The 27,121-nt window shown below is 40.9% G+C and overlaps 1 protein-coding gene across 1 annotated transcript in view; it reads right to left on the bottom strand.

Annotated features, from left to right (window-relative positions):
* ITPRID1 (ITPR interacting domain containing 1) overlaps positions 1 to 26,553 on the bottom strand; it is a 43,122-nt gene extending 16,569 nt beyond the window's left edge. Inside the window, exons 1-6 of the mRNA XM_057431535.1 lie at positions 26,280 to 26,553; positions 18,440 to 18,491; positions 17,538 to 17,624; positions 16,695 to 16,897; positions 10,454 to 11,016; positions 7,778 to 7,832 (exon numbers count right to left, since the gene is read on the bottom strand). Coding sequence (XP_057287518.1) covers positions 7,778 to 7,832; positions 10,454 to 11,016; positions 16,695 to 16,897; positions 17,538 to 17,624; positions 18,440 to 18,471 — 940 coding nt within the window. The 5' untranslated portion in view covers positions 18,472 to 18,491; positions 26,280 to 26,553. The remainder of the gene's footprint in view (positions 1 to 7,777; positions 7,833 to 10,453; positions 11,017 to 16,694; positions 16,898 to 17,537; positions 17,625 to 18,439; positions 18,492 to 26,279) is intronic.
* Between the last annotated feature and the right edge of the window lie 568 nt (positions 26,554 to 27,121).

The raw sequence follows: 27,121 nt of genomic DNA, 5'->3' as shown, positions 1-27,121 counted from the left end.
CGTGACAGCAGGTATAAATATACTCCTTTGTGAAATGCCTGGGGCTGGTGGGTGGGTTGGTTGGCGCTCTCACTCTTCCACATTACAGGCTGTCCCAAGCCCGTGTGTAGAAGGAAGCTTTAGAGAAGGACTGAATTAGCTGTAATATTCCATAAAGCTACTCATTAAAGATAAATGAAATAATTTATTTTTTTCTTAATGTTCATTTCCTCTCCTCCCTACTCAAATCAGAGATGAATATGGGCAAAGGAAGAAGCATGTTCTCTACCTTGTACATGAATGAAAAAGGATATAATTCCCTGCACTAATGAGTCACACCGTGTATCTCTAGAGGGGTAAGAACTGATGTATGTGGGCACTAGTGGCACAGGTTCCCCATTCAGAAGTCTCCACCTTTCAAGAATATCTTCACTACAATTTGGTCCACAGCTCTGTAAACCTCCTGTAATAGATTTACTGGAGCTTCAGAAAACCTTTAATGTAGGTGAGGAGGGAGGTCATGTTAGGTTTGGTAATATAGATCAACATCGTGAATCTCCCACGCTGTTGCTGAGAGTGGCAGACGCATCCCTGCAAACTGCCATGCTCGGGAGCAAGGCAGCTGCTTTCCCCGCGAGTCAGAGCTTCCCATCATCTCCTGCCTGTCCTACAAAAGAACACACTGCCCTAGAAATGGTAGAAGTATAAATGAGTAATCTAAGGGCTGAATTTGACAGGAAAAGAGAGAACACTGTAGGCAGTTCTCTGTGATAAATGATGTTTCGGCAGTCTGGGAGGTTAGAAGTAGTGATGAATCTAGTCAAAACCTGAGATTGCAGTCACTTTGACAATGGTCTTTTATCTTCCCTCAGCTGATGAAACAGCTTCAAACTTTGCCAGGTTCTCCTCCTACTTTTCCCTGAGAATCAGTATCACTTCCATCTTATTTCAACTGAGCTTCAGCCAACTGTCATTAATTCAGATTCGTGCTGCTGCCAAATGTCGGGAGAGACGGGTGATGGTTGTGTCTGCTTCTGATGAAAATGAGAGGTAGAGCTGAATGTCATCAGCCTACACTGTAGATCACGTTACATCACAACTTCTCCCAGTAGCAGCTGCACAGAGATAATGAATAAAAAATAAGCGATTGCAGGGAGCCTCATAGGGCTTTCTGCAACTGAGAACACCTCACAAAAGGGAGGATGGCTTCCAGCAGTGCTTACAGAGACCCTGGAGAAAAAATAAGTGAAAATCCCTATGTTTTTGGTAGGTCTTGCAACTTCTGCCTGGTCAGTAGTGCCCAAAGGTATCTGGCTTCTTTGCAGAAATCAACAGTCAATTATAATAGCTCTACTCAAACTGTGAGCAGGATGTCTAAGAGCATCAGCCTTAGTAAGTTTTCCTCTCTTTGTCAGTGATACTTTCCCAAGGAGAAAACGGACTGTTTTGTGTTGGAAGGGACCTTAAAGCTCATCCAGTTCCAACCCCCTGTCATGGGGAGGGACACCTTCCACTCGAGAAGGTTGCTCCAAGCCCCATCCAACCTGCCCTTGAACACTGCCAGGGATGGGGCAGCCACAGCTACACCCAGTAGCTGGCAAGTATGTAGAGGATGTGTGGAATAGGAATCATGTTTCACACCTGTAAAGAAATTGAAGTTCTCCAGAACATAAAAATACAACCAGGATAACACCAGTCATCCTCTTCTCACAGGTGTCACTGATAGGTGAATCAACCCTCATAGCAGCCACAGCAAAGCAATGAAGTGCCATCAGAAAAAGTATGGATGCTCTCACAGAGCTGCCTCAAAGCCTGAGCTGGATGTGGGGTTGGGATTATGAATTTTGCAGGAAGGTTCAAAGGGTCTAGCTGTCAACTAGAACAATTACTATAGCAACATGGAGATCTGCAATTGCACTGGCAAGGCTCTGATCCTCCCATGCTGAGGGCATGGGAAGAAAAGGCAGAGGAAGAAATATTATTAAAGACCTTTCAAAATCTCAGCACAACTTTAGCACAATCGATTTCATTTCAGTACTTTCCTTGTGTAAGACACTATTGCTTTTAATCTAAACTGATGTCACTTAAGTATTTGGTTGTTCTCCTCAATACCTACGGTGGTTTTTTTTTTACCCCCATGATTTAAACAACAGCAGGTTTTATAACCTTCACTAGGCCATCTGCCTTAAGTATACGTTGTATGCATATCCTTTCTCACTAGGATGAATCAGCCTGCTGCAGTAGGACCTAAAGTATGACACGTATATGCAATGAAATGAATGGACAATGACTTTCAGGAACGTACTCACTGAGAATTATACAACCCTGCAAAGCTCTTGGGATGGATTCTTAAACCTGAGGACTGCAGGCAGGGTGTCCTGGCACCACTGGTGGGTGCCCTTCCTTTCTTTGCTGCCCATCTAGTTTCTGTACTGGTGAACGTGGCATCACCACCTCCATTGCTGAACTTCGACATGCAAGTGCGTGAGATACACCAAGGAGGACTGTGACAAAGCAAAGCAGCCAGGGCATTCTCAAGAGCTGAAGAAGCAAATTGTATTTCTAGAAGGACTCCTTTCAGGGAACCAGACAACTCAGGATGTTTCTAGAAGGCGAAAAGATGCAGGAAGGTTTGATGACTCATCATTTCACGACTTTGCTTTTCAATCTGTTCTTTCTCCTGGTCTTTGCTCATTCCTGGGACGGCAGGATTTTCCCTTCAGACTACTTCAGGATAAGAAGTGCATTAAGATGGCACAGCTTCCTCTCACTTACAGATGCCTTATGTAAGAAATAAGGAAGAATAAGAAGGCCTTTCCATGGTCCATGTGCAGAAGATGGGAAAAGTGTGGGTTGCAACATCATAAAACAAATGGAGGCAACCCAAAGCAGCCAAAGAAAGTGGAAGTCTCCTTTGCTCCTTCTACCTGCAGAAAATTAAACTGTTGCCAAGAGGGGTCTATCTTTTATAGATCTATAATTCATCATGTTTTATGAAGGGAAGACTCATATTTGGAGAATGTACGTTATCATTAACCAATGCTGAAGTTCACATAAATGTCAGGCAGACTCAACACAAGACCAGTTGTAGGATTTTTGTTGTTAAGATTCTGACTGCAGCTTTAACAAGTCTTGCTTTTGGCCATCTCTTTGCCTTTCACTTTCTGTTAATCTGTACTTAAAACTAAAAGTCACTGTGTCATACATAAAGTGTTGTGTAGGCACTACAGCAACTACAAAATACGAAATAGCTGTTCACTTCTTCATTCTGAAACTGGAGAGAGGTACATGGAAACCCCTGGGCTCGTTGAAGCACAGGAAATAGATGCGCCTTTTCTTCCTGCACTTCTAAAGGCACTGTTCTTTCAGTTGCAGGCGGAAGTTACAATGGATAATAGATAACAAACAAGACTCCCATTCTTGGCACTCAGTCAATTAAAAGAGATACCAATTGCATCCTGCAAATATTCCCATGGTGCCAAACCATCAGAGGAGTTGGCGAGTAGGAGGAGTGAAGGTGTGATAATTGAAGGAATTGCTACTTGAGAAGTCACAGGAGCTAATGTGTTAGCTCAGCATGCGGGCAAGCCAGGACGTTCCCAGCTGCTGCAAAAACTGGGTGGATGCAATCCCTGGCATCACTCGTTGGGACAAGATGAATCACAAGTGCTTCGGTAGCGAGCTACCATGTCACAGTGAGCCAGATGGAGGTGGTTACTTCCCTGATTGATTGCCTCTTGGGCTACACCAAGGGCTTTTCCAGCAGGCTAATGCCTTTCTGTTGGCACTCAGTGTGTCCGCTTGGGTCAGCGACGTGCAGGAATTCCTGCCTTTTGGGCACGTGGCTGTCCCACAGATGGAGAAGGAAGTAAATAAGGAGCAAGGGGGAGCGGGTGACTCGAATGCACACTGAAATAGCACCGACTTCTGATGCCTCCCTAATAGGCGTTGCTGCTAATGAATTTTCTGGCACGTGCTGAGTTAACAGGGGTGAGCCACACGGAAACATCTTTTAGTTAAACCCAGCTCTTTACAAAGGCTAATTGAAAAAGCAAGGAGCAGCAGGGGTGGGGTGGGGTGGGGTGGGGGAGAACAAGGCAGAAGAGGGGGTGGAGGGAGAGAACAGCTCTATTTTTCAAGAGCTGAATATGAAATCCTGCAACAGATGAGTTTACATGCAAGCCTGCACCTCATCAGGGCAAAGATACAGTGAGTGGAGTCAAGTAATTTTCCTCTGCACACATCATCCCCAGCCCCTTACCCTGCCCAGCCAGCTTTCTCAACTGTGAGCTTTAGAATATAAACAGCCAATAAGTAAGGACAATAACTGTAGTTCCTGCTGAGAGCTAACTCTGCCTGTCATGCATTTGCTGGGTCCTAATACAGGACAGTGAATAAAGCTTCATTACAGAACAATGGAGTTAGCTGCCAGAGCCTACAGATTTGAATAAACAACAAATAAGCAACATCTGCTCCAGCATATGTGTATGGTAAAAAAAAAAGTCACAAAATAAAAGAATTTGTAAATGCCAAAAGCAACACTAAACTGCCAGTGCTACTGTAGAGTGAATTTTTAATTGCACATGCATACAGGCAGGCTGTGGGTATTAGTCTCACATATGTCTGGTTGCTGCCAACCTGGGAGTATAGATGAATTTAATTAAATAAGGATTATCCCTTCTCCCCAGTACAATTACTTATTTATAACAATGATAAAATTGCCTAATAAAAAAGATTGTAATATTTTTTAAAACAGAGCTAGAAAACACTCTGCTTCCCCTGTAAGTCATTCGGAGATGTTTGGGGGTTTCAGCGTCTTTTAAAATTAAGTCTCAGCATTCTGCCAAGAGAGAGGGGAAAAAAAGCCTTATCATAAAGCCTACTGCAGTTAAACAGCCAGAATCTACATTATGGAGAAATATAAAGAAGACACACAGCAGCCAGGGAATTGGCTTTCATGGGGAGTGTAGAAAATTAAGCAATTGGACTAAAATTGAGGCCAGGCTACAGAGCCAAGGGACAATACCACTGGGAAAAGCGCTTCCATAAGTCACTCGTCCCTAATATGCTCCATCTAGGCAAAGCAGTCTGTTCCTCTTGATCTCTATTTCTTCTCAAAGGGAGAACCTTGCACTTTCCTGCTCAGGTGAGCTCCCATTTCAGCAGGGTCACGTCAGGCTCTCACATCTTCATCTTCACTCACACCCTTTCCAACAGAGCCCACAACTAAATGAGAATGGGCCCTTATGGTATCAGGCACTGCATGAGCCTTGAAAAATAGGCAGCTTGTGCCCAAGGGAATGTGGAGGCCAAACCCTAAATTCAGACATGATCTCCTGGGAGCTGAAGTTTGCCTTGTACAGGCTCTTGATGGACTCTGTTTCCCACTCATGCCTATTTTGAGGACCCCTACTTATGGGTCTGAGACACATTCTGCTGAATTTGATAGGAACCTTCTTAAGAGAGAGGTATTGTTCACTACCAACAATACCACGTTCACAGACGGCCATTTTTAGACTGTTTCCATGATGCAGAGCAAGTTGAAATTGCAACAAAGCTCCCATGGGTCTGGAGGAGGGCACCATTTAAGAGCAGTGGGAAAAAGAGACAGAATATGGAAAAAAAACCTGTAAAAACCAGCCGGAAATATCCACTTTAAATTTAGGCCAAGCATTAATGACACTAAAACAACAGAGAAAGAGAGAGAGGGGGACGGAGAAATATTCCAGTGCTTAAGCAAAACTCTGAAATAGAATTATGGTTCTGCAAAGGCGTAAACCTTACAAAAGTTCAGTTGACTTGTATGATTTTGACTGACCACTTTCGTGGATTATAGTCTTATCAGAATTCAAACCAAATAATTACTTTCAGTGTTTTCTGTCATGAAATTACTGCTAAATACATGCTTATTCCTGTGTCTTAAAAGAGTATTCAGGGTACATACTTATTTTTTCCTCCTTACATTGTGATTGCTATACCTATATAGTCCATTAAATCCTTTAACTTATGCCCTTCATCATTAAGTAGCAAAGCCATGTTTTAGAGATGGGCAAAGAAAGGAAAAAAGAAGCATTTGTGGGTACGTTATTACATTTTTATTTTTTTCCCTACTGATCTATGTCCACATTCTCCTTTTTTTTAATTTCTCACTGAATGTTTGTCCAAATGGTGTTTTTCAGTGCACCAGTCCTGGGGAATTGCTATTCTTTGTATAGATACTGCTATGAGCATACTGATATGGGGGCTTGTCTTTGTTCAAGAAGATCAAGACATCAATCAGAAAATAAAATCAAAATAACCCCATGTACTCAGGTGACAAATCATACAGTCTGAATAACAACAAGGACCTGACATTAAGCCCCAAAAGTCACTGGAGCCACACATAGACAGACTGAACGCATACAGCCCTGCCAGAAGATATGGCAAGAACAGCTGAATGTCATAGGTATGCAATCTATTACACAGTTAAAAAGCCCCGTAGCAGAGCAGGAAATGTATGCTTACAGGTCATGTGAAAACAAAAATAAGCCCTTTGGAACTAAGGAATTCTTCCTTTACTCCATCACCTTTACTTGGCTCTAGGATTTACTAAGACCCCCCCCCCCCTCCATCACCTTTACTTGGCTCTAGGATTTACTAAGACCCCCCCCCCCCCAGTGTTTAGATGAAAACACTGGCCTCACTGAAGTCAGTAGGACTTATGCCACTGCCTTCAACAGGCTCATGATATCACTCCTGCAATGGCACTCCAGCCAATGGCATCTGTTAATGACCAGCGTCAGTGGATATCTGAGTTGGTTTTTTAGATACCTGTGTATGAACTTGGGTTGTTTAATTATCTGTGCTGGTTCCCCTAAAGTAATACAATGTAGTCCCCAGAAAGTGAGGCTCATCAAACTTTCACCCTTGTTGCTCTCTATCTTGTTCTTGCTATTCATTAGTTCTTTCACATGAAGTTTCTGTACCATTAAAAAAGATAATAATAACCCTCTCCACCCCCCCATGCCAGTCCTGCTTTAAGCACTGGTTAACAAGGGTCCCTAGAGATCAGGGCCGAGCGCTCCCTGCTCTGGAGGCTGAACAGCCATTTCCCCAATATTGCCACCACTGACAGCAAAAGCTACTCGGGATCCAAACTCAAATTGCCCCAAATGACAGTATAACGTCTGGTCTAACAGCTTTTCTCTTAATCCTTTCATAGACTCCTCAAATCACTTATTTTCTAGCACATGATTCAGTGCTATGTCAGCTCATGGGGTGATAGTCTATGTAATATTGGATACTCCGGTAACGGGATAGAGGCCATGCTGACACCACAACTACCTGTTTGCATGGTCCTGGTTGAGCTGGGTACAGAGCAGTTGCAGAGCCACTATCTCCAGTCTCTTGGTTGACTGTCATTTCCTAGGGGTCTGAGACCTGGCAGATGAAGGGTCATCTGAATCTGACAACTAATTCACCAAGCAGGAGCAAAGCTTTAGTATTGCTTGGAAGAGTAGAAAGCTCTGCTTATAGCATCAGACAGGGACACCACACACTCAAAGCTGTGCATGTGAGGTACCTTTTCATGTGCACTCATTGTGTCTGCCTGACAAGCTGAGTATATTTTACACCCCTATGATTTATCTGGTCATATCATCATTATTCTAGACTGCCACATCTAGAGTAATACATCCAAATGCCAGAGATCAAGGGAGCAGAGGGAAAATGTATTGTTTGGTTAAATTTTAGAAGCAGCTACATGGGAACAGTGTTTTAAAAACAAAACTGGCCAAAGTGTCTGTTTCTTAACACTCACCTAAAGCGATGGCAGGAGCATTTCCATACAGCGTTTCATCCTCGAAACTCTGAATCTGAAAAGGAAGAGAGGAGGAACAATTATTAATGATGGTAATGATTATGCCTTATTATGAGGGGGGGTAGGACTAAAAACAGGAAAAAAAAATCTCTACATTTCCATGTGAAAATGTAAAATCTTTCAGATGATTCTTTTTTGGTTGCTTCCTCTTTAAAGTATTTGTTCTTGTCATAAACCACACTCTAGTCTCAGAACCTTTCCAAGCCTTGCTCAAAGTCATCAATACATGAAGGTTCCCAACATGTAAATACACTGACAATCTTGTTTGAACAGCCTCAAAGAAATATCCCTAGGAAAAAAAAAATTACTTACTAGAAGGAACCCAAGGAAATGTAACCATATGGAAGCAAATTCTTGCCAGAGAGTGCATGTAAGGTTGGGATTTCTTTTTGCTCTAGGAACGAAGACCCATTTGACTTTTTCATAGTATCAAGGGAACATCTTGTCACGGTGCTGCATAAACTCCTTCAGAAAAATGCTTAATAGAAAAGGGAACCTTATAGATACAAGTAACACATGAACACACATGTTGTGTAGCTCAAGAGATCTCTAAACCCCTCATTGTCAAAAGCTACAACAATACAAGAGAAGGATTTGCCCCATACATCTCCTACTGGCCATTGCCAGGCTAACAGTTTAGGTGGCCTGATTGTTTCAGTCATTATACTGTTCTTACAGCCTTAACTTAACTATGTGGTAGAGGACACTCAGAAGTTAAACAATATACACCCTGTCTAATCTGAGCATACAGCATTCACCAAATTGTCTTGGACATCAAACTGGGCAATTTATGTTCATCAGTATTTACTGCTCAGTCAATGTCATCACATTTGTGTGAGCCTCTACTCACAGAGCTGCGAGTCATAGAACCACAGAATAGTTGGGTTGGAAAGGACCTTAAGATCACCTCACAACAAACTATGTCACCCAAGGCTCTGTCCAACTTGGCCTTGAACACCACCAGTGATGGAGCATTCACAACCTCCCTGGGCAACCCATTCCAGTGCCTCACCACCCTTACAGTAAAGAATTTCCTCCTTATACCCAATCTAAACTTCCCCTGTTGAAGTTTTAACCCGTTACCCCTAGTCCTGACACTAGAGTCCCTAATGGAGAGTCCCTCCACAGAATCCTTACTGGCCCCCTTTCAGATACTGGAAGGCTGCTCTGAGGTCTCCACGCAGCCTTCCCTTCTCCAGGCTGAACAGCCAAAACTTTCTCAGCCTGTCTTCATATGGGAAGTGCTCCAGTCCCCTGATCATCCTCGTGGCCCTTCTCTGGACTTGCTCCAACAGTTCCATGTCCTTTTTATGTTGAGGACACCAGAACTGCTCACAATATTCCAAGTAAGGTCTTCAGCATGTTAAGTGCTATACAGAGACATATGGGCTGCTCTGAGACTATAAATTTACTGTGCTGGACATCTCTGAAAGACACCCTCTTCCCCACGGAGGCTGATAATCAGGCCCATGCTGATTCTTGAGTCTGAAAGCTGCACCAAACCTTTCACAGAAAAACACAAAAGACACCTTTGGAAGGACTTGGAAAGATAAATATTCTTTCCTCAGGAAGAATGCCATCTTAACCTGACCTTTTCCAAAGCTTTAAGGAATTGAAAACTTTTTTAAACCTCCCACCTTTTCCTGTCACTTGCTGCTCTCTCTTTCCTTTCCTTCCTCCCTTCTCTTTTCTCCTTTCCTCCCTCCCTCTCATTCTCCACATATTTTCAGGGGATCTTCAACCATTTCATTTCTCCTCCTTTCTTTGATTCTTACAGTAGAGCCTAGTTTTTGGACTCCTTCCTTTTCCTTGCTCTTGAAGGATGGCTGGAAAAGCATTAGTATCCCTGTTGGCATCCCAGTGGAGTCTGTATGATTGGAGAGTATCCTGTCATTGCCCTTTTTCTGCAGTATATGGCCAGAAAAACTGCTGCTCATATAACAACTCTGGAAGTAAGAAAGAGACTGGCAAGTATCCTGGTCTCTGCTACTTCATGTTGAACACCCACTGACAGCCCACTGCTGCTAAAACATACAGGGAGCTGAGTATCATGGACTTCACAGACTGGATATGTGAACAAGCTGCTGTTCTGAGTTATTCTGGTTCTAAGATGCTCAGCTTACAGAGCGATAAAGTATTTCAAACACTGCTAGAAAATCAAGGCTAATCTTGTGACGAAACTTTCTGAAAGAGCATACTAGAAAATGAGCTGAGGGGGTGAAAAAAAGATAGGGAAAAAAAACCCAAACCTGGTTAATGATTGGATCTATAAAAAATATCCTTTACCATATGTATTAGTGTTCCTGCAACCTCTTTCTATTAAAAAAAAAACACCAACCTAGCAGTACATAAAACACATTGGCATCTTCACACTATCATACTGGTTGAATGAATCCTATCTCAGTAACTTCAGCGCCAACTTCTTTGACAGTCTCCTAACACAAAGACAATTTAAACTAATCAAAACCCCAATGAGCAGTAAATCCTACTGCTCTTTCCCATAGTGCTGCTTCATGGTGCTTGTTGAAAATAACTTAGCTTCTGTCCTCAAAAAGGGAATCCAAACTTACACCGTAAATATGGGTAGTGATACATTGCTAGCACAGTACACCTCACCTCTTCCATTTCAAATGAGTCTGGCAGCTTGCAGTTCAGGTTGGCCACTTTTTTAAGTGTGTGGGCTACAAGCAAAGGTGGCTCTTTTCTTGGCCTGTCTTTAGCAGGTACCTCAGACACAGGAGAAAGGTGGAGCGGTTTTGCAACTTGCTGTGATGGAGCCCAGGCTTTCCCTGATGGAGCCAGTGAACGCTGGGATGTGGGATATGCTGAGGCACCTTTGTCTCTGGGAGTTTGCCCCTTGGTCAGACAGTTCAATGTAACATGTGCAGAAGAGTATGCCTGGACTGTTCCCCTCTCAGCAGTATCTGCACTAGAGCAGGGCTGCTCTTTCCTGCTGGGCAAGTTGGCTTCTCCAGGTGCCAGTGAGCCCTGTTTCAGCAGCAGTGTCTGCTGAGAAGCCCTTTTCAGGAGCTGTCCTATTCTTCTCCGTTTTGCTTGTGTCACCACAGGTCTGCTCCTCGTAGAATCCAGGAGATTGGTCTGCTGGGTATTGATGCCGGTCAGCAGGGATGAGAGTGCACTCGTTACATGGTCAAGTACTTCCAGCTGTCGAAAACGTTCTTAAGTTTGGCAGAATGGAAGGCAACATGGTTATTTAAAGGTGTAATTTGAAATAATCAGGTACAATGATTATCAAACTTGTCATTGCCAAGAAACATAACAAGTATCTCATTCAAAAGTGCCTAAATTTTTCCATTTGCTTCCAGAGGATCCATTCAGGGTACATACAGACGTCACTGCATAGTTCTTTTTATTAGGCAAACACACAACATTGAATTTGTTGGGTCAAGTGCAGCTGAATGCTGTTTTGTGTGAATAAAGGTTACAGAATCCAGCCTGAAATTCTCCGCTTGGCTGGGCCAGACTTGGATGCTGGTTTTTGAGGACTTATTAAAATTCATGTGAATAAAGTTATTAAAATCTGATCTCCAATGTTTACAGCTGGCACCTGTCCAGGATAACTGCAAAATGCATATAGGCATTAACTGACAAAAATTGACCACAGAAGCTGTGTTCCTGATTTCACAACAGCACAAAGCAAAACCCTTATCCCCCAGAAACTCATAGCCAATGTTGAATAAAGGTTCCCAGATTCTTTTCACTGTACCACCCTCCTGTAATTTCAGGGTCATTTTTTAAAGTGGCATAACATCTAAAGAGAAGAAAATCTTTTTTTCTCTAAGGGACGCAGAGATTTCCATCACTACAACATTATGAAGTTATTTATACAAAGAAACACAATGCATTTGCTTGCATGTTGTTTTTGTACCTGTCCTGAGGCAATGACCATGTCACCAGGACTCCTCCTTCCTTGAGCGATTCATTGAGGACAGTAGATGGCAAAAGCTAACTTTCTTGGCTGCCATTTCTCTTAGAGAACAGCCAAATTTACTGCATGCAGTCTGCATGCAGGCTGTTGCTAATGCTGCTTCACTGACAATTAGACAACAAGGGGATATTTAACATGGATCTGAGCTGGTGCTTTGCTTTGGGGACCAATACTGTGACATATATCTCCTGATAGCTACTATACCTCAGGAATATTCCTTTTTGTCTCTGTCCCAGACATTGCCTGATTTGTAACACTGAAGGAAAATATGGCTGCTTTTTAAGATATACAGGCAAAGGTCTCACCTGATATGGCTTAAAGGAGATACACACAGTGCTGTGTAGTTTCCATTTGCATAAATTTGGGGCATCAGACTAAGCAATTTTGGGTTTTGTACATTCATGTTGCTACCATATGCTTTCTGTGTAAAGCACATTTTATCCTCAGTATTTCATCTGGTTCCCACTACATCAGGCCATAAAAATGCAAAATGCCAATCTCCTTTGACTGACGGTGGCACAGCAGTCCAGTCCTTCTTTGGGCTTGAACCAGAACCAGACTTGCTGCAATTTGAAATAGTTTTTACACACTGTTTAGCTTTTGTGAGTCATTTCAAAGAGCTTGGGACACCTAAAGAACCAATCAAGCTACACCAGACATAGTAAATGAACAACAGAAAAAAATCCCATTGCTCACGTGAACTGTAATAAATACATGGGTCATAAAGAAATGATGTCAGGGGCAGCCTTGCTCCGTGGACTGTTTCCCTCCAGGCAAGCAGTCCCTTCAGTTTTTAGGTGTGCTCTCCAAGGATCATTTCTCAAATAGGCAAGAGGCTGGTAAGATTTCTTTAATCCTTGCAGACCAGTCTAAAACTGTAGCACAGATGACATACTAAAGGACGTAAATGAGGATTTATTTTCACCAGAAACTTCAGCCAAAAATTCAAATGGCCATGCTGTAAAAATGATCAATGAATTTTCAATAGAATCTATGTATTTTATAGGGCTTCTAATGACTTTACGATCAACCACTTTATAATACAGGAAGAGAAGCTCACCATTTTGCTCCTCCTACCTTAAATGTATAACATTACATAGGCTGATGTAGTAATATCCATGGAAGAGTTGAAAAGTCTTCAGTAGGCCCACAGTGCAATGAAATAATGTAGAACACTGCCAAAACCAGCAGGAAATTTTCAATCAAGATCTTTTTTGAACAGCAAATGGCAGACTTTGGAGAAAAAAAAAACAACCCCAAAGCTTTCAGCGGGGAAATCAAGAATTGCTCTTTCTCCTCAGGAAAAGGAAAAATGAAATGTCAGCAGTGTCTACTTTGTCATACGTTAAAATATTTTTCCTTTATTTTTTAGACTGTTTCAGCTTGAGTCCTGGCAATACTGAATCAAAGCCTGAATTGAAGCTGTACTTCAGAGAATGCATTTAGCAATTTACATTTAATTTTTCTTCTAGGGCTGTATTTACAGGCTGACGTATGTATCTTCTTGACATACAGGCTTCTGTATATATTTGTGACCTGTGCTTGTCATGGCAGAACCATGTATCATGGGAAATGGTGTCCACCTAGTACACTCATCTCACAGAGGATAGTGAGACTTGAACTACAGCTCCAGTGAGGGGCTTGCAGCAGTTGAGTCAGAAATGAGTTTGAAAATGAGTGTGAAAAATCCACTGGAACAAGACACCAAACCCGACATAGATTTAGATATGGCAGTAAGAACAGGTGGCACTGAAATGTGGTGGGGTTTCATATTATTAAGTGTCAGATTGAAACATTTCAACATTTCTGAACTAAGGCATTCAGAAACTTGAAGTTTTCAAAGAATTTGGGGAGCAATATATTCAGAAGCATAACTACTTTTCACTTGAGACCATTTCTGATTGTCAAGAGGCTACTTCCTCAGCTGAGAAGTCAAATATCACTTCTAATGAGGTCAGTAACATTTTCTCAGCTGGCTAAAGATTGAGATAAACTTTTCTTTTGGATCTGGCTGAGAAACTGAAAGGGTGATCGATGTTTTTGAAAATGCACCTTAGTCTTGTGAATGAAACCTTTTAAAAACCCTCTCTGACAATGGTGGAGAAACAGAACTAAGTGAGGGAACAATGTAACTCTATAACGATCCACATGTATTTTAAAAGGTCTAATCAGCAGTAAAGGAGGCCTAGAAAACTATATTCAACTGCAGGGAAGAGCCAGACATAAACAGAAAAAGGCTGCACTGGGAAATGAATTAAATATGAAAGTGGAGAGGGAACACCCTGCTATGGAAGTCCTTGGTTTCTCTCACCCCTCTCTCCTTCTTTCTTTCAGGTTTCTTGTCTTCCATACTGTAACTATAATCTTTCTCCTTGTTTCTCACTTTCTCAGAATAACACATTGCACCAAATCAATTAAGTTTCTCTGCTGATTCAGAGAACAGGAGAAAGTAAACAGACAATCAGATAACCTCTCAGGTATTCACTAACTCAGATTAAACAATTTCTTCGTTTTCCATGGCTAGAGACAAATGAGAGGGATTCAGACTGTATTTGCATTGAAATGGCTCAGTGGTAATAAACTTAACAGGGTGACAATAACTGAATTCATTCAGCACATCTCTGGGAACAGTCATTCAATGCAGTCTTGGAATCTCTACAGGTGGTGCATGGTCTGCCTCATTTTGGCACTTTCATTCCAATGCCCTGGTGAAGAAGTCCTCCAACAGTAAGGAATCTAGAGTTCCCTTATTTGTTCACGGAGAGGTAAATGCCAACGGACATCTCTAGAATTGAACCTTCTACTGAAGGTCTTTTTTCCGGGGCATCTTCTGGAGACCTTCAAAAGCACCTGTTCTCCTCATTGCCATTACAAGACAATGTAGGCATCTGCCTGAAAATACAGGTGCAGTTTTAGGACTGAAGACAGATAGATTAGGTCCCACTCTAAGATGCAATCCATTTTAAAATCTAATAAACATGAATTTGCCACTCACTCCTTCTTGCTAGGCATCATTGAAAAATCATTAGACAAACTAAGGTTGGCAAGATTGAAATAAACCCCAACATTCTGAAAACAAATGCCTTTTGAGGATATTCCTGATACATCCCTTTTTAGCTGTAAGTCCTCTCCTGGAACACCGGCTATAGGAAGGTACTTGTGCAAGATTACCTCCATGGTCACTGAGACAGACTGGCTTCTTCTGAGAGGTGTTTTAAGTGGTATCTGGATGATCACCCGCAGGAGTTGGCTGACTCTCTTCACTTGCTATGGGGAGAGATAGACTCCACAGTGACTAAGCCCCTTGAGATGATGCTTCAGCTAAATGGCTATAATATGGTACAACGAACCAGGCTTATGTTAATCACCACATATACGGAAAGATAGCAAAAAGAGAAGAGGTAAGTATTCCTGAAGGATCAGTTCCACCTCTCTGGATCTGATGTTCTCAGCCCAGGCACATACTTTGGAGGCCTAAGCAGATGGTGTGAAAATCCCCTCCCAAACTGTCAAAAGCAAGATAATATGTTTTGATGGACATCACACCCACCAAAACAGAAATTCAGATCCTATCTTACTTCACAGCAACTCCCCCGTACAGATAAGATATTAGCATGTACTAAGAGAGCTCCCATTGAGGATGACTGCAGGACGAGTCATTAAATTCACACCTTGGCTTACCACTGCCTGGCTTCAACGCCTTCCCTCAGAGGCTCTTCCTCTTGCTTTCATTCCCTTCTAGTTCTCTACCTTCTTCCCTGAGGTCTCCATCCATTATCCATTCACACTGATTATCTCTGATCCCTCTCTCTCTGTCTCAGAGGAGTTGCAGAGAGAAGAAGAGTGAGAGCAGAGAAACCTGTTTGATGTGTCAGTTTGCTGTAAATATTGAAATGTGTGCACGGATCTTGCTATAAAAAAAAAGAGAGGAAGAGAGAAAAACACATTTTCCACAATGCTCTGACATTTCTGTTTCAATTCTTATTCCATCCATATTGCTTTCTTGGTGTAATTCTAAATGGGAATGCATGGGCTACGTGAGAGATCCTGCTTTGCTGAGCATCTTAAGTAAACAGAAGATTTCAAGAGCCATCTGGCTATACTGTGCAACAAACATGAGGGGAAATGATGTCAAAATTGGACTTTTCAGATTGGTGATACACCAGCAAAATAACTATGCTGTTTTAATGCAGATATGTCTTTAAGCTGAGGACCTTGTATTCATTTTTCAACTGCAAATACACAAAAAGAGAACAAAACCCATCTAAATGAATAAAAGACTGTGTGTTTTAAATGGTGAAATTTTATAGGACTTAAAATATGATCCTCATCTATATCTTAGGGCATATTTGAACCACAAAACTGTAGGTTCCATGTAGAGATTTGTGGGTCTGATGCACAAGCTTTGGCAGCTCTAGTCATGGGAAGTTAAGGTCTTATCTGCTCTGTGCATTTCCCTGTGAGAAGGGTCCTGTGCCCAGCAAGGGGAAAGGCCTGGCTGAATTCAAAATCCACTATATTGGCTTACACCACAAATGATGATGGGTACACACTAACGTGCTCCCAGTGAAGTGGCTGAGGCAATGAGCTCATGTTCAATTCTTCAGCCTCTGGGACATCAGTGACAATCTCTGGTGGTGGGGTGTGTTTTACAGGGAATAGGCAGTTATGCTTTAAAATGCCACAAGCTGGTAGCTTCAGCACATAAATCAGAGCCCACAGCTGAGGAGAGCTACACAATATTTCTGTTGTATTAGGAAGTACCATTGCTAGAGAGGGGTACCTGAGGATCCTCAATGTTTCCTGAATACATGCTCCTTTTTCACATTTTTTTTTTTCAGAAAACTCTAGCAGTTTCCATGCTATTTATGGTTAAAAATTCTGCTTTTCCAAAATGTCTTCCCTTACCATACAGGTTTGGCCTCTCAATGTCCATCCGCTGCTTCTGAGCTTCCAAGAAGACTCGGATATTGATCCCTTTTGCTACAGAAGCACCACTGAGGAACCGAGGAGGGATTTTAGTGCAGACGTCAGGTTCTTCTGTACCAAAGCCCAAATCAAGCAGAATCTCCACTGGATCCTTTTCCCAGAGTGTCAGCCATTCAGTGATGCTGCAGTGAAAACATTGGGATTATTTACACCACTGTTTTGGTACCACTTTTCTCTTGCAGAGTCTATCATATGGTCTCACTTTTATTAAATGATTATCTTCCCTTCTTATCTCTTCTTGTGGATGCTTCTGCTTAAGTGAAAGTAGCATTTCTCAGTCACATTGCTAAGAGATTAATACACGTTCCTCCCCCAGAGGAACTTGGTGGCACTGGATCTAGGTATCTTAGCAAGGAGAACACTAATAAAAGGTGTAGGTTCACAGCTCTGCAAGGTCACTTCTCTCCAGACACAATACCGATAAAGCCCACTGCAGTTTCAGGTAGGTTTTGGTTTTTTACTGGTACAAATGCATTTGAGACCAGCCACCTGTTAAGAAGGTTATTTTGAGCTTGTTTTAAATAAATGAGGATATGCCTTTTACAACTATAACCTAGACTCTGTATTCAAAATTGTACTCACATTTGTTGATCCCTAGATGGGCTTATATTATATATACCTATATATATATATATATATATATACACACACGCTTTTATATAAGGTATAGTGTAATACCTTATATATATAATGTATAATAATAATATAAGGTATAATATAATACCTTATATTCCTAGCTGGAAATATGTGGAAATAACTAACCTCTGGGGTGCACCAGTAAGCAAGTTGGAAGAGCTGAGACTCTTGCATCTTGACATAACCGGACTTTCTGAAAACTCTTGGAGGGACCTGGTTGGAAAAAAACAACAATGAAATGTGTTTACTCATGTGTTCCTCTGGGATGTCATTATGATTTTTTCCTAGAGTAAACATTTGCATTTTCTCTTGGTTTATAATAATACATAATAGCGATGCCTTAGAAGGAGAGTCGGCATGAGAGCATGGCAATACACTTATTCTCAAGAACAGTATGTTACAGTAGGTGTGAGAATGTAGGTGTGAGGTACCAGTAAATGCTAATTATAAAGGTGGCAGAATGGCTCACTTTTGACAGATGGTAAATCTTTGAGGAACCTTTAGGGAGCATGGTTTCTCTAGCCACCTACTTCAAAAGATATAATTGCTCTTAACAAAGTTTTGGAGAGACAAGGCACAATGATTTGCAGCAACAGGAGTGGCACCTGAGAACAATTCTGTGCTTTGCTTCTCATTGTGTATGTATCCACTAATCTGCAGATAAATAACTGCTTTTCAGAACCTTCTCACTGCTAAAGAAATTTCCTGCAGCATGGGAGTCTTTCTTGATATGTAAAACAACATGGTTTTGTTATACCCAAGCTTAACTTTACCTACACATACCTATCAAGGTCAGCAGCAAATGTTTATATACAGTGCATTGCATTGATATTTTTACCATTGCAGCTTATCCATCAGCTCACTTCTTAAACAGGCCGGGAGGTATATGCATACATTTGAATCTACACTGTAGCTATCAATTTGGGGGAGGAAAAAAAAAAATAAAGAAACTAAAATTCATTCTTTTGTCAAAAGGAAAAGGAAGCACAAATAATTTATAACAGAGCTATCTGGTGTCTGACACCTACCTCCTGTAGCTTTGCACCGTTATTTGTACCATTTCTGGTACCGACAGGGAATCTGCAAATGCGAAGAAATTAAAATAATTTATTTTCTTACCTTTTCTTCCCATCAAAACAACAATGCATCAAACTAGAGAAAAGACCAAAAGACTGATTCCATTATATAAGGAAACATTTTAACCCAAGTGCCCAAGTTGCAGAACAATGTCGTTGTGGGAAGCTCAACGCAGAGTCTACGTTAGTCATAGGTAAATGCAACACATGTCAATAAGAAGGTGAAGATAGGTGTCTCTACATTTCATAAACCAGTAGCAGTACACTCCAAACCCCTTCTATTTAAAAGTAAGTAGTATCAATTGAGTTTTGGTAGCTGCTGCAGAGACATTGAAGATATACATAGAGCAGATATGGTGAAAAAAATTAATTTCTGCTTTTCTAGTAACCGCCCTCTCCCAGCAATTAAAATACACTGTTTTAAATACTCATTCCAGCAGAACTGGTACAACTTCTTTTGTGTATAACAGTTTTTCAAGTCTAATCCACTGAAATTTTTTGAGTATTCGGGAATATTGATTTCTCTAGGCTGTGCACAGAATCATAGAATCATAGAATAGTTAGGGTTGGAAAGGACCTCAAGATCATCAAGTTCCAACCCCCTTCCCATGGGCAGGGACACCTCACACTAAACCATATCACCCAAGGCCTTGTCCAACCTGGTCTTGAACACCGCCAGGGGTGGAGCATTCATAACCTCCCTGGGCAACCCATTCCAGTGCCTCACCACCGTAACAGGAAAGAATTTCCTCCTTATATCCAACCTAAACTTCCCCCGTTTAAGTTTTAACCCATTACCCCTTGTCCTATCACTACAGTCCCTAATGAAGAGTCCCTCCCCAGCATCCCTATGCATCACGCTCTAAATGTGTTTGAGAGGAGTGAAACAGTTGCAGGACGCTTAGAGTTTCTGAAGGAGAAAATATTTGCCCAAGAACTAATAACATTGTTTAATGGACTCCAAGTGTGCTATATTTACGATGATGAAATGGGCATAAATAAGATGCAAATATACAGTGCCTGTAGTTGTCACTTCCCTCTTAACACCACAATAACACACTTATTGACCTTCTGAAAGTTGGGGTAACATTAGCCTAGCAAGCAGCAGTAGACGTTCTTCCAGTATCTGAAAGGGGGCTATAGGGTTGCTGGGGATGGACTATTCATTAGGGACTGTAGTGACAGGACAAGGGGTAATGGGTTAAAACTTAAACAGGGGAAGTTTAGATTGGATATAAGGAGGAAGTTCTTTACTGTTAGAGCGGTGAGGCACTGGAATGGGCTGCCCAGGGAGGTTATGAATGCTCCATCCCTGGCAGTGTTCAAGTCTAGGTTGGAAGAAGCCTTGGGTGATACGGTTTAGTGTGAGGTGTCCCTGACCATGGCAGGGGGGTTGGAACTGGGTGATCTTAAGGTCCTTTCCAACCCTAACTATTCTATGAGTCTATGATTCTGCATTCCACAAGATTAATATTTTTATTTTCTAGCTTTTAAAATTTTCTTTTCCATTTAACAAAATTGTGTCAATAAAGAAGGAGAAAACATCCTTTCATGTTCTCTGCTGGATTATTCTTCCGCTCATAAATTCTAACATAAGTTCCTTCTGGCTTACTCAGTGCAAGGATATCCATTCAAATTGAGAACATAAAGGTTACTGACATCCTGTAATTTGCCATGGTAACATAAATGAGACTTTCTAGCAGCAAACTGAGCATAATTTGAATAAGAATCAGCTACTTCTTGTATACTATTTCCTACTCATGTGCCAACAGAAGATGTAGATTCACCATAAAAATGCAAGAGAATGTAAAAACTAAGATCTGAAAGTGAGAGTTAATACAATTTTTCCCTAGTAGCACGTAGGCACTCCTCTCTGTAACGGAACATTATACCACAAACTGGCTGCTGCTGTGATTTTCTCAATACCTCATATTGTCAGGAGTGAACAAAAAAAAGAGTTGCCAAATAAAACTCCTAGTACTGTAAAACACTGGCCAGGGTGTTAAGTAAATAATTTAATGATGAGAAACCTGTTTTTTTTCAGGAGGTTTAGGAAGTAGCAGGTCAGCAAAAAGTCAAACATGCAGTACTTGATAGGATACAGTAAGTTGAGTAAGAGGCAGTAGCTGGTGCGGCTGTACTCTCAAACCAGGCAAAGACAAGGTGTGAAACCTTAACTACGATTTGCAGGCTAAACTAAGTTGAATTGTCCTGTACTGCTGTGGGTCAAGAACATGCCAATGTACTGTTACCAAGGCTAAGCCATCTAACCTGTTAAGTGGTAGTGAGCTGCTTAGGAGCCCTTGTGACTAGGACAAACTTTGCCCCTCTAGGTTGTGTAGCATGGACCTTTTCAGTCATGGGTAGAGTCTCCACTTTCTTTAATGAGAAGACTCTCATAAGAAGTTCCTAATGAGGATAGAGCTTGACATTTTGAAATATTAGAGTTTGTTTTCTCCATATTTAAGAGGTCACAGAAATAGTAATGGGGAGGGTACGGTATTTACATTTCCTGATCTGTGTAAGTATTTTGTTCCTGACACAAGAAACACTGAATCTCATTACCAAACTGGAAGATACTTTGGGGGAAATAATGCCCTTTAGAAATCTGTCAGAAAACCTTATGAAAACAAACAAACAAACAGAAAATACTTTGTAAACCAACTGTGGTGCTAATTGGTGCTCTGTTTACTGCACATCTAAGTATATCTTTGCTTATGAATAATATATTTTGATAAGCAAAACATGGCCTCTGATACTTGAGGGAAGATAAGGCATTTTAGCCTCAGTAATCTCTGATTAACAAGAAATGAGATTAAATCACATATTGTTGAACTGCACCTTCTACTTGAGAACCCAATAAACAAAAAACCTGGATATGGAAGCACTGAAAATAATATTTCGGGCTTCCAAAAGCACTAAAAATGTGGAAATTTTCAGGAGGTGATTTGGTCTTCTGTATCCTTTCCTGAAAAAAATGTTGAATTCACTACATTCACCAAATCAGAAAAGCAGATGAGAACAAGCAAGAGTTCTGCATTCAGGTCAGGCAGAATTGCAGTCACTTGAAACTCTTATACCATAACTTCCAGACCACTGTGCAAACCCATCCTAGAGACCTTCACTCCTTCAGCAGAAGAAAATCAAATCATGCCAGTGGAGGTGAGCTTAAGTCTTTCCTACTGAAGATCTCATGGGAGAATTTTCTTGCTATGACACCAAATGGAGGAAAAAATACACTGCTTATCCATGGGTACTACATTTTCCCAATAGCCCCCCTCCTGAGAACTGTGGTGTTTGACATTTACAGTTAAGAGTCTTTATTGGAAATTATAAATGGCATTCTCTCCTACCTGCCTACTCTTGGCCTTGCAGCTTATCCTTACCTATAGATAGACTGTAAAACAAAAACCATTAAAAAAACCAAAGAAATTAATGGCCCCAAGAGAACTGCTACTCTTTCCTGAGAAGGGATGAGGTTAGAGAGACAGTTTGATGGGGCATTTAAGGCATGGATGAGCTGGGTGGGATGACTGGTAGATAAACAGACCTATAGGCTCAACCTTCTTTCCTGCCTGTGAACATCACCTACTTTCTCCTCAACATACATTGTCCTCTGTTAAGAGATTCAAATCTTGAGTTAATTCTTGAAACAAAGCCGATGAAATTTTTGCATTCTGCGTAAGTCTGTCACTATTGAACTTAATTTTTACCAAGAATCTAATTAAATCAGCATGTCTGGGGCAGGAGTGAGAAAAATGGAAGCAAAAACCTTTTCAGTGCATCACGCAAGAGGCATCTTATCTGTATAATACTGTGTCTGCACATGGTGACATGGTAATTATTAATGACACCAGTCCTGCAATGCATGAGTTTGGCTGACTTGGCCTTATTCTGCTACTGGAAAATGCTGATATGACTGATGCAGACAATTACCATTACTTGTTTTGCTTCTCATCTTACTTTCAAACATCATTCTATTTTCTTTTTTCTTCTCTGGCAAAACACTGCATCTAACTTAAATACACTTCAGCTGCGCTTGCTTATGCAGTGAGTGCATGAAGTCATACCTAAAAGTTTATTGGAAATACCAGTCTTTCAGACTTCATTTCTATCCTGAAGAAGGACAGAAAGTTTAAAAATATCAGAATTTTGGTGAACAAAACTCCTCCAAATTTAAGTAAGTTCAAGGTTAAACTGTATTTTCCTATAGTAGCACATTGCCTCAAGGCGTGGTAGCTTTGTGTAATCAGTTTGCGCCATAAATTATATTCATGCAGCAGGGTATGTCTCCCCTGGGACACACAGCACTGCAAAATTCCCATGGTATAGCAAATAGCTTGATCAGAAAGCTATCCAGAAACATGATGGGAAATGCTTTCCTTCAAAGAATACTCTGGAAATGAACAGAGCACTGAGATACATTTCTCACGAGGCACTAGGTCATAAATAAGACATATTGTTTCAGACTGAAGACTTGTGAAAGAGCGAAAGAAAAAGCTAATCTTTTGGTTGAAATCGTCCAGAGCAGGGGTCACAATTTCCCTACTGGACATTTTATTATTACAGAAATTCTATTTCTTATTTGGAAATCAGGCAACAAATAATAATGTGACTCAAACTTACAAAACACAGTAATTCAACCAGTGATTAATATTTTCCTCTATAGAGTCTTCTAAAACTGAAAGCAGAGATGTAATGTAAAGTGTTGCCAATAAATTCATAACGATTAACCACCCTATTGTGCTGTTTCTTTTTTGGTGGACCCTGGAATGCATGATAAATACTGGGAAAAGGCTCTAGTAATTTCCTTTACTAAGGTGAGGGCTTGTAAAGACTGAAAGAATGGGCTAACAACATTCTTTGTGCAGAGTATGGGATATGCAGCAAGAACTGTTTTTCCAAGTGCTTGGGCAGAGAGAATCCAGTCTTAACTACTTTCTTTGGCCTCTCAAAGTCCTTCCAGTAGGAGCATTGCAATTACACTATAATGGTAAGAAAATATCTGCTGCTGCATTTGGTCAAAGAGAAAAACTGCAAGGAAACGGAGCCTCCCACCTGTCAGAGAAGTTGCCAGGAGAAATGCCTGTGCAACAGAAGGAGGTCAAAGAAAGAACAGTAGTATTTGGGGGGAATAAAGGAAGAGAGTGAGGCAGAAGGACCATTTTATCATGTTTGGATGACTTACAGTGGAGGAGATGCAATGACACACCATCTCAGGGTTAGAAGTCAAAGTTTAGAGCTAGTTTCCTCATTGAGTAATCCACCCACCTGATTCTCCTTTGCACAGCCATTTACAGGAGGACACAATGAAGGTAAGATGCTACAATGGGACTAAACTGTAAATGACAGAACATGAAGGGCAGTAAAGTTTGGCCCCAGATGTGGGAAGTACAGAGGTAACTTCCATTACATTTAATTAGTGCTATCACTATTAATTTCCTGTGCGTAGACAGCAGAAGACATCCTTTTGATTTCAAATTAATTAACACATAATGATTAATCTGATAGGGTACATCTTTTCAGGCAAGAGTGTCCTCTTGATCACAGTTTGGGTGCCAGCACCACTCATCATCTGTGTGTTTTAATTTCTAACTGCTCTCCAGAAGCAAATTTAGCTCTGCAAATCTGTCGATGGAATGAATGACTGGCTGGTTTCCATGTTCTGTGTGTTTTGTTCATTTGATAACACACTGAGAACATCTTGGAAATATTTTTTTTTTAATAATTATTTAAGTCTTTCCCTTTCCCCCCTCTCCTCAAAGGAGGTTCTGAGGTAGAACTGAGGACCCTGCACCAGCAAGAAATCTGTACCAGCTCTTTACTACAGAATGCAAGAAATAAGTTTATAAAACCTGATCAACACATGAACAGTTCATGGCAGGTTCCCAGATAGATTTGTCTCACTTCAGTTGCCAGCATTTAACGAAACAATTCTCCTTGCCACCAACTACAGTAAAGTGTGTTTGTTTCACTGAAACAGGATCTTGAACTTCATCAGCTTTACATGATATTCCTCACACTGTATGATACCTGCTGGATAGTGCTGTTAATATTACTCTTCCCTTTCCATTTTTCAAGTGATTACCCAGTCACACTTGGTTAATATTTATCCACTTTCTTTAGACATTTATGAATGCAAACATCTCCATATCCATATCCAGGTGCATCAATACTTGAGTAGACAGCCTACAGTTAACTTTAATATTGAGAACTATACAACTAAACTTGCAATTGTACAGACATGAATTAGGAGCTAGCAGCAAGTCTGAGATACTTGGAGTTAGGAAAGCCTTTATGTTCCCAAGATATTCCATATCCATCCAGAAAAGTAACTAAGCGTATTTACGGTGACTGGTCTGTTTAGCATGACAGCAGAACACTAAGTATGCTTATGACACATGGAATAAACAGGAGAAAAAAACCTGTTTTTTTCAGATCTCATAGCTAGGATGAGAAGTTTTTCCATTATCAACTCTATGAATTCTTATATAGTTTCTGAATCAATCGCTACATTTAGGTAATCATTAAAAAAGAGAAAAAAATGTCAGGAATACAGCAAAGATTCTTCATACTATTACTGTGGAGTCATTTATGTGATGTAGCTGTGTTCTGCATTCTGCATAAAAGCTATGCTTTTTATGGCAGCTCCATCAGTGAGAAAGCTCACAGTACCCATCTACTCTACTCCAGTAAATGAGAAGAAAGATACACCTAGCACGGTGTCCTCAGGCAGGAGTAATCATAATTTCTGGTGTGTAATATTCATTCTTTTCAGTTGCCATTTACAACAACAAACTACTGCTTGAACACTGAGGACTCCTGCTTTTACTGTCTTACTCAGAAACAAAAGAAGATGACAAAAGCCTTTTCAGTCTTTAAAATTAGGACTTGACTTTGGACAGCTAAATGAAGTTGAGGCCACCTTTCCCTACCTATCAAAGTGTTAGTTGTTAACCACACTGAAATTGCAGCTACTGTAGGAAGGTATTAGTTTATTTTGTCGCAGCATGCCTACCATTTGTTTGCATTGAAAGAAAGGAAGGACACTCAGTTTGATATTCAAAGCACCCCTGCAACATCCATGTGAAAACTCACAAGGGAGTGAAGCCTTCCTGGAAGTGTTCCAGGTAGTGAAAGCTGTAATAACACTTCAAGCCTTCTCATATGTTGGTAAATATAAATTTGTGTAGGGTTCTGTCTGTGTGAAGTCTTTGGTAAAATTCCTGCTCAGAAGCTACAATATCAACTTGTTCTGCTCTTTTCAAAGTAGAAGTCCTGGGGCTGGTTGAGAAAATCAGTGTTGCTCATTGTGAATAACCCCATTGGAAGGTGAAGTTATCGTGCTGCATTTAACTCACTCTTAACTGAGAAGAAACATTACAGATAACAGTAAATAACAGTAGCTAAAGATGATTCCATTTGAAACTGCATAAGATTGTGCTGAAGAAGGAGAGAAAGAGTTGTGGTTTAAGCCGTCAAGATACATAAGAGAAAAATGCATAAATTTGGTGCACAAGGCAACAGAACAACAGTGAAAACAGAAACAACAACAATAAGTGCAGTACATGCAGTTTGAGTCTGATCCCAAAACATACCCTGGCTGGTCAAAAGAAGCTATGAAATACATAAAAGCTCTTTTAACTGGAATTCAACCCAGAAATTATAAATAAATAAATACATAAATATTTCCCACCTCATATCTTACAGCTCAGAATAGAAAAGAAAAAAAGAAAAAAAAAAGCTTTCTAAAATTTTGACCACTACAATGAAAAAATTGATAAGCTCCAACCTGTATGGCTCAATCCAGCTGCTAATATAATGGAATAGTTGAAGGCTGGTGCATCTGCGCCTCTGCGCTGCCACCGACTCAAAGTCTGCAAAACTGAAGGACAAGAACTGTTGTTCTTGGCTTAGCTTTGTACTCCCATTAGTTGTTGTCGTTTTTCTTTAAAGATACCAGGAAGGGCAAGGAAAGGCTGTTTGCCAAGAAGTGGTGCTTAAGTTGACAGTTCAGACAGATGATCGATTGCTAGCCTCAAAGCAGAAGCACAGACAGGTCTAGATTTAAGAACAGGAACTCTAGAAATAAACGAGAAAGAGAGGGTAAAGGATTACAGGCAGCTATAACTCAATGTGAATTAGGGAAAGAAAGCAGAAGTTTCTTTGGTTGCTTCCATTCCCAAGAAATATATTGCTGTCCCTTTAACGCTGTATGCCTCTTTGGCACATATACCAAGGGAAGGATTACACTTTGCTAAGGAAGTAATGCAAACTTGTCTTCATTTGGTTACCATGGATATGGCATTACGTGAGACAAAGCCTACCATTTGCATTGCAAACGACTAGAAGCAGTGAAGGACACCCAACTTGATATTCTGGCCACAGAGTGTTCCAGGTTCTTCCTTATGACTGATCAAAAGTGAAACAACCACCAACTTTGGGTCTGTGCTTGGTACCAAGAGAGCAAGGCTAAGGGAAGTTGTGTTTCAGATGAAGAAGGAAGAGACAGAATCATGCACATCTGCAGGTGAAATGGCATTTCTTGTGAGAAATAGCTAGAAGATAGGTATGGTGGTCATTCAGCTTTACAGCTTTCCCCCCTGGGGTACTAGAGCTGAAGCAATATGCTGC

Source organism: Pezoporus wallicus, unplaced genomic scaffold (genome assembly GCF_028554395.1).
Source record: "Pezoporus wallicus isolate ANWC-B61680 ecotype Strahan unplaced genomic scaffold, APGP_CSIRO_Pwel_v1 scaffold_11491, whole genome shotgun sequence".
NCBI classification, from domain to species: domain Eukaryota; kingdom Metazoa; phylum Chordata; class Aves; order Psittaciformes; family Psittacidae; genus Pezoporus; species Pezoporus wallicus.
Note: the sequence above shows the minus strand (reverse complement) of the source record. Positions and strands in the feature narration are given on the sequence as shown.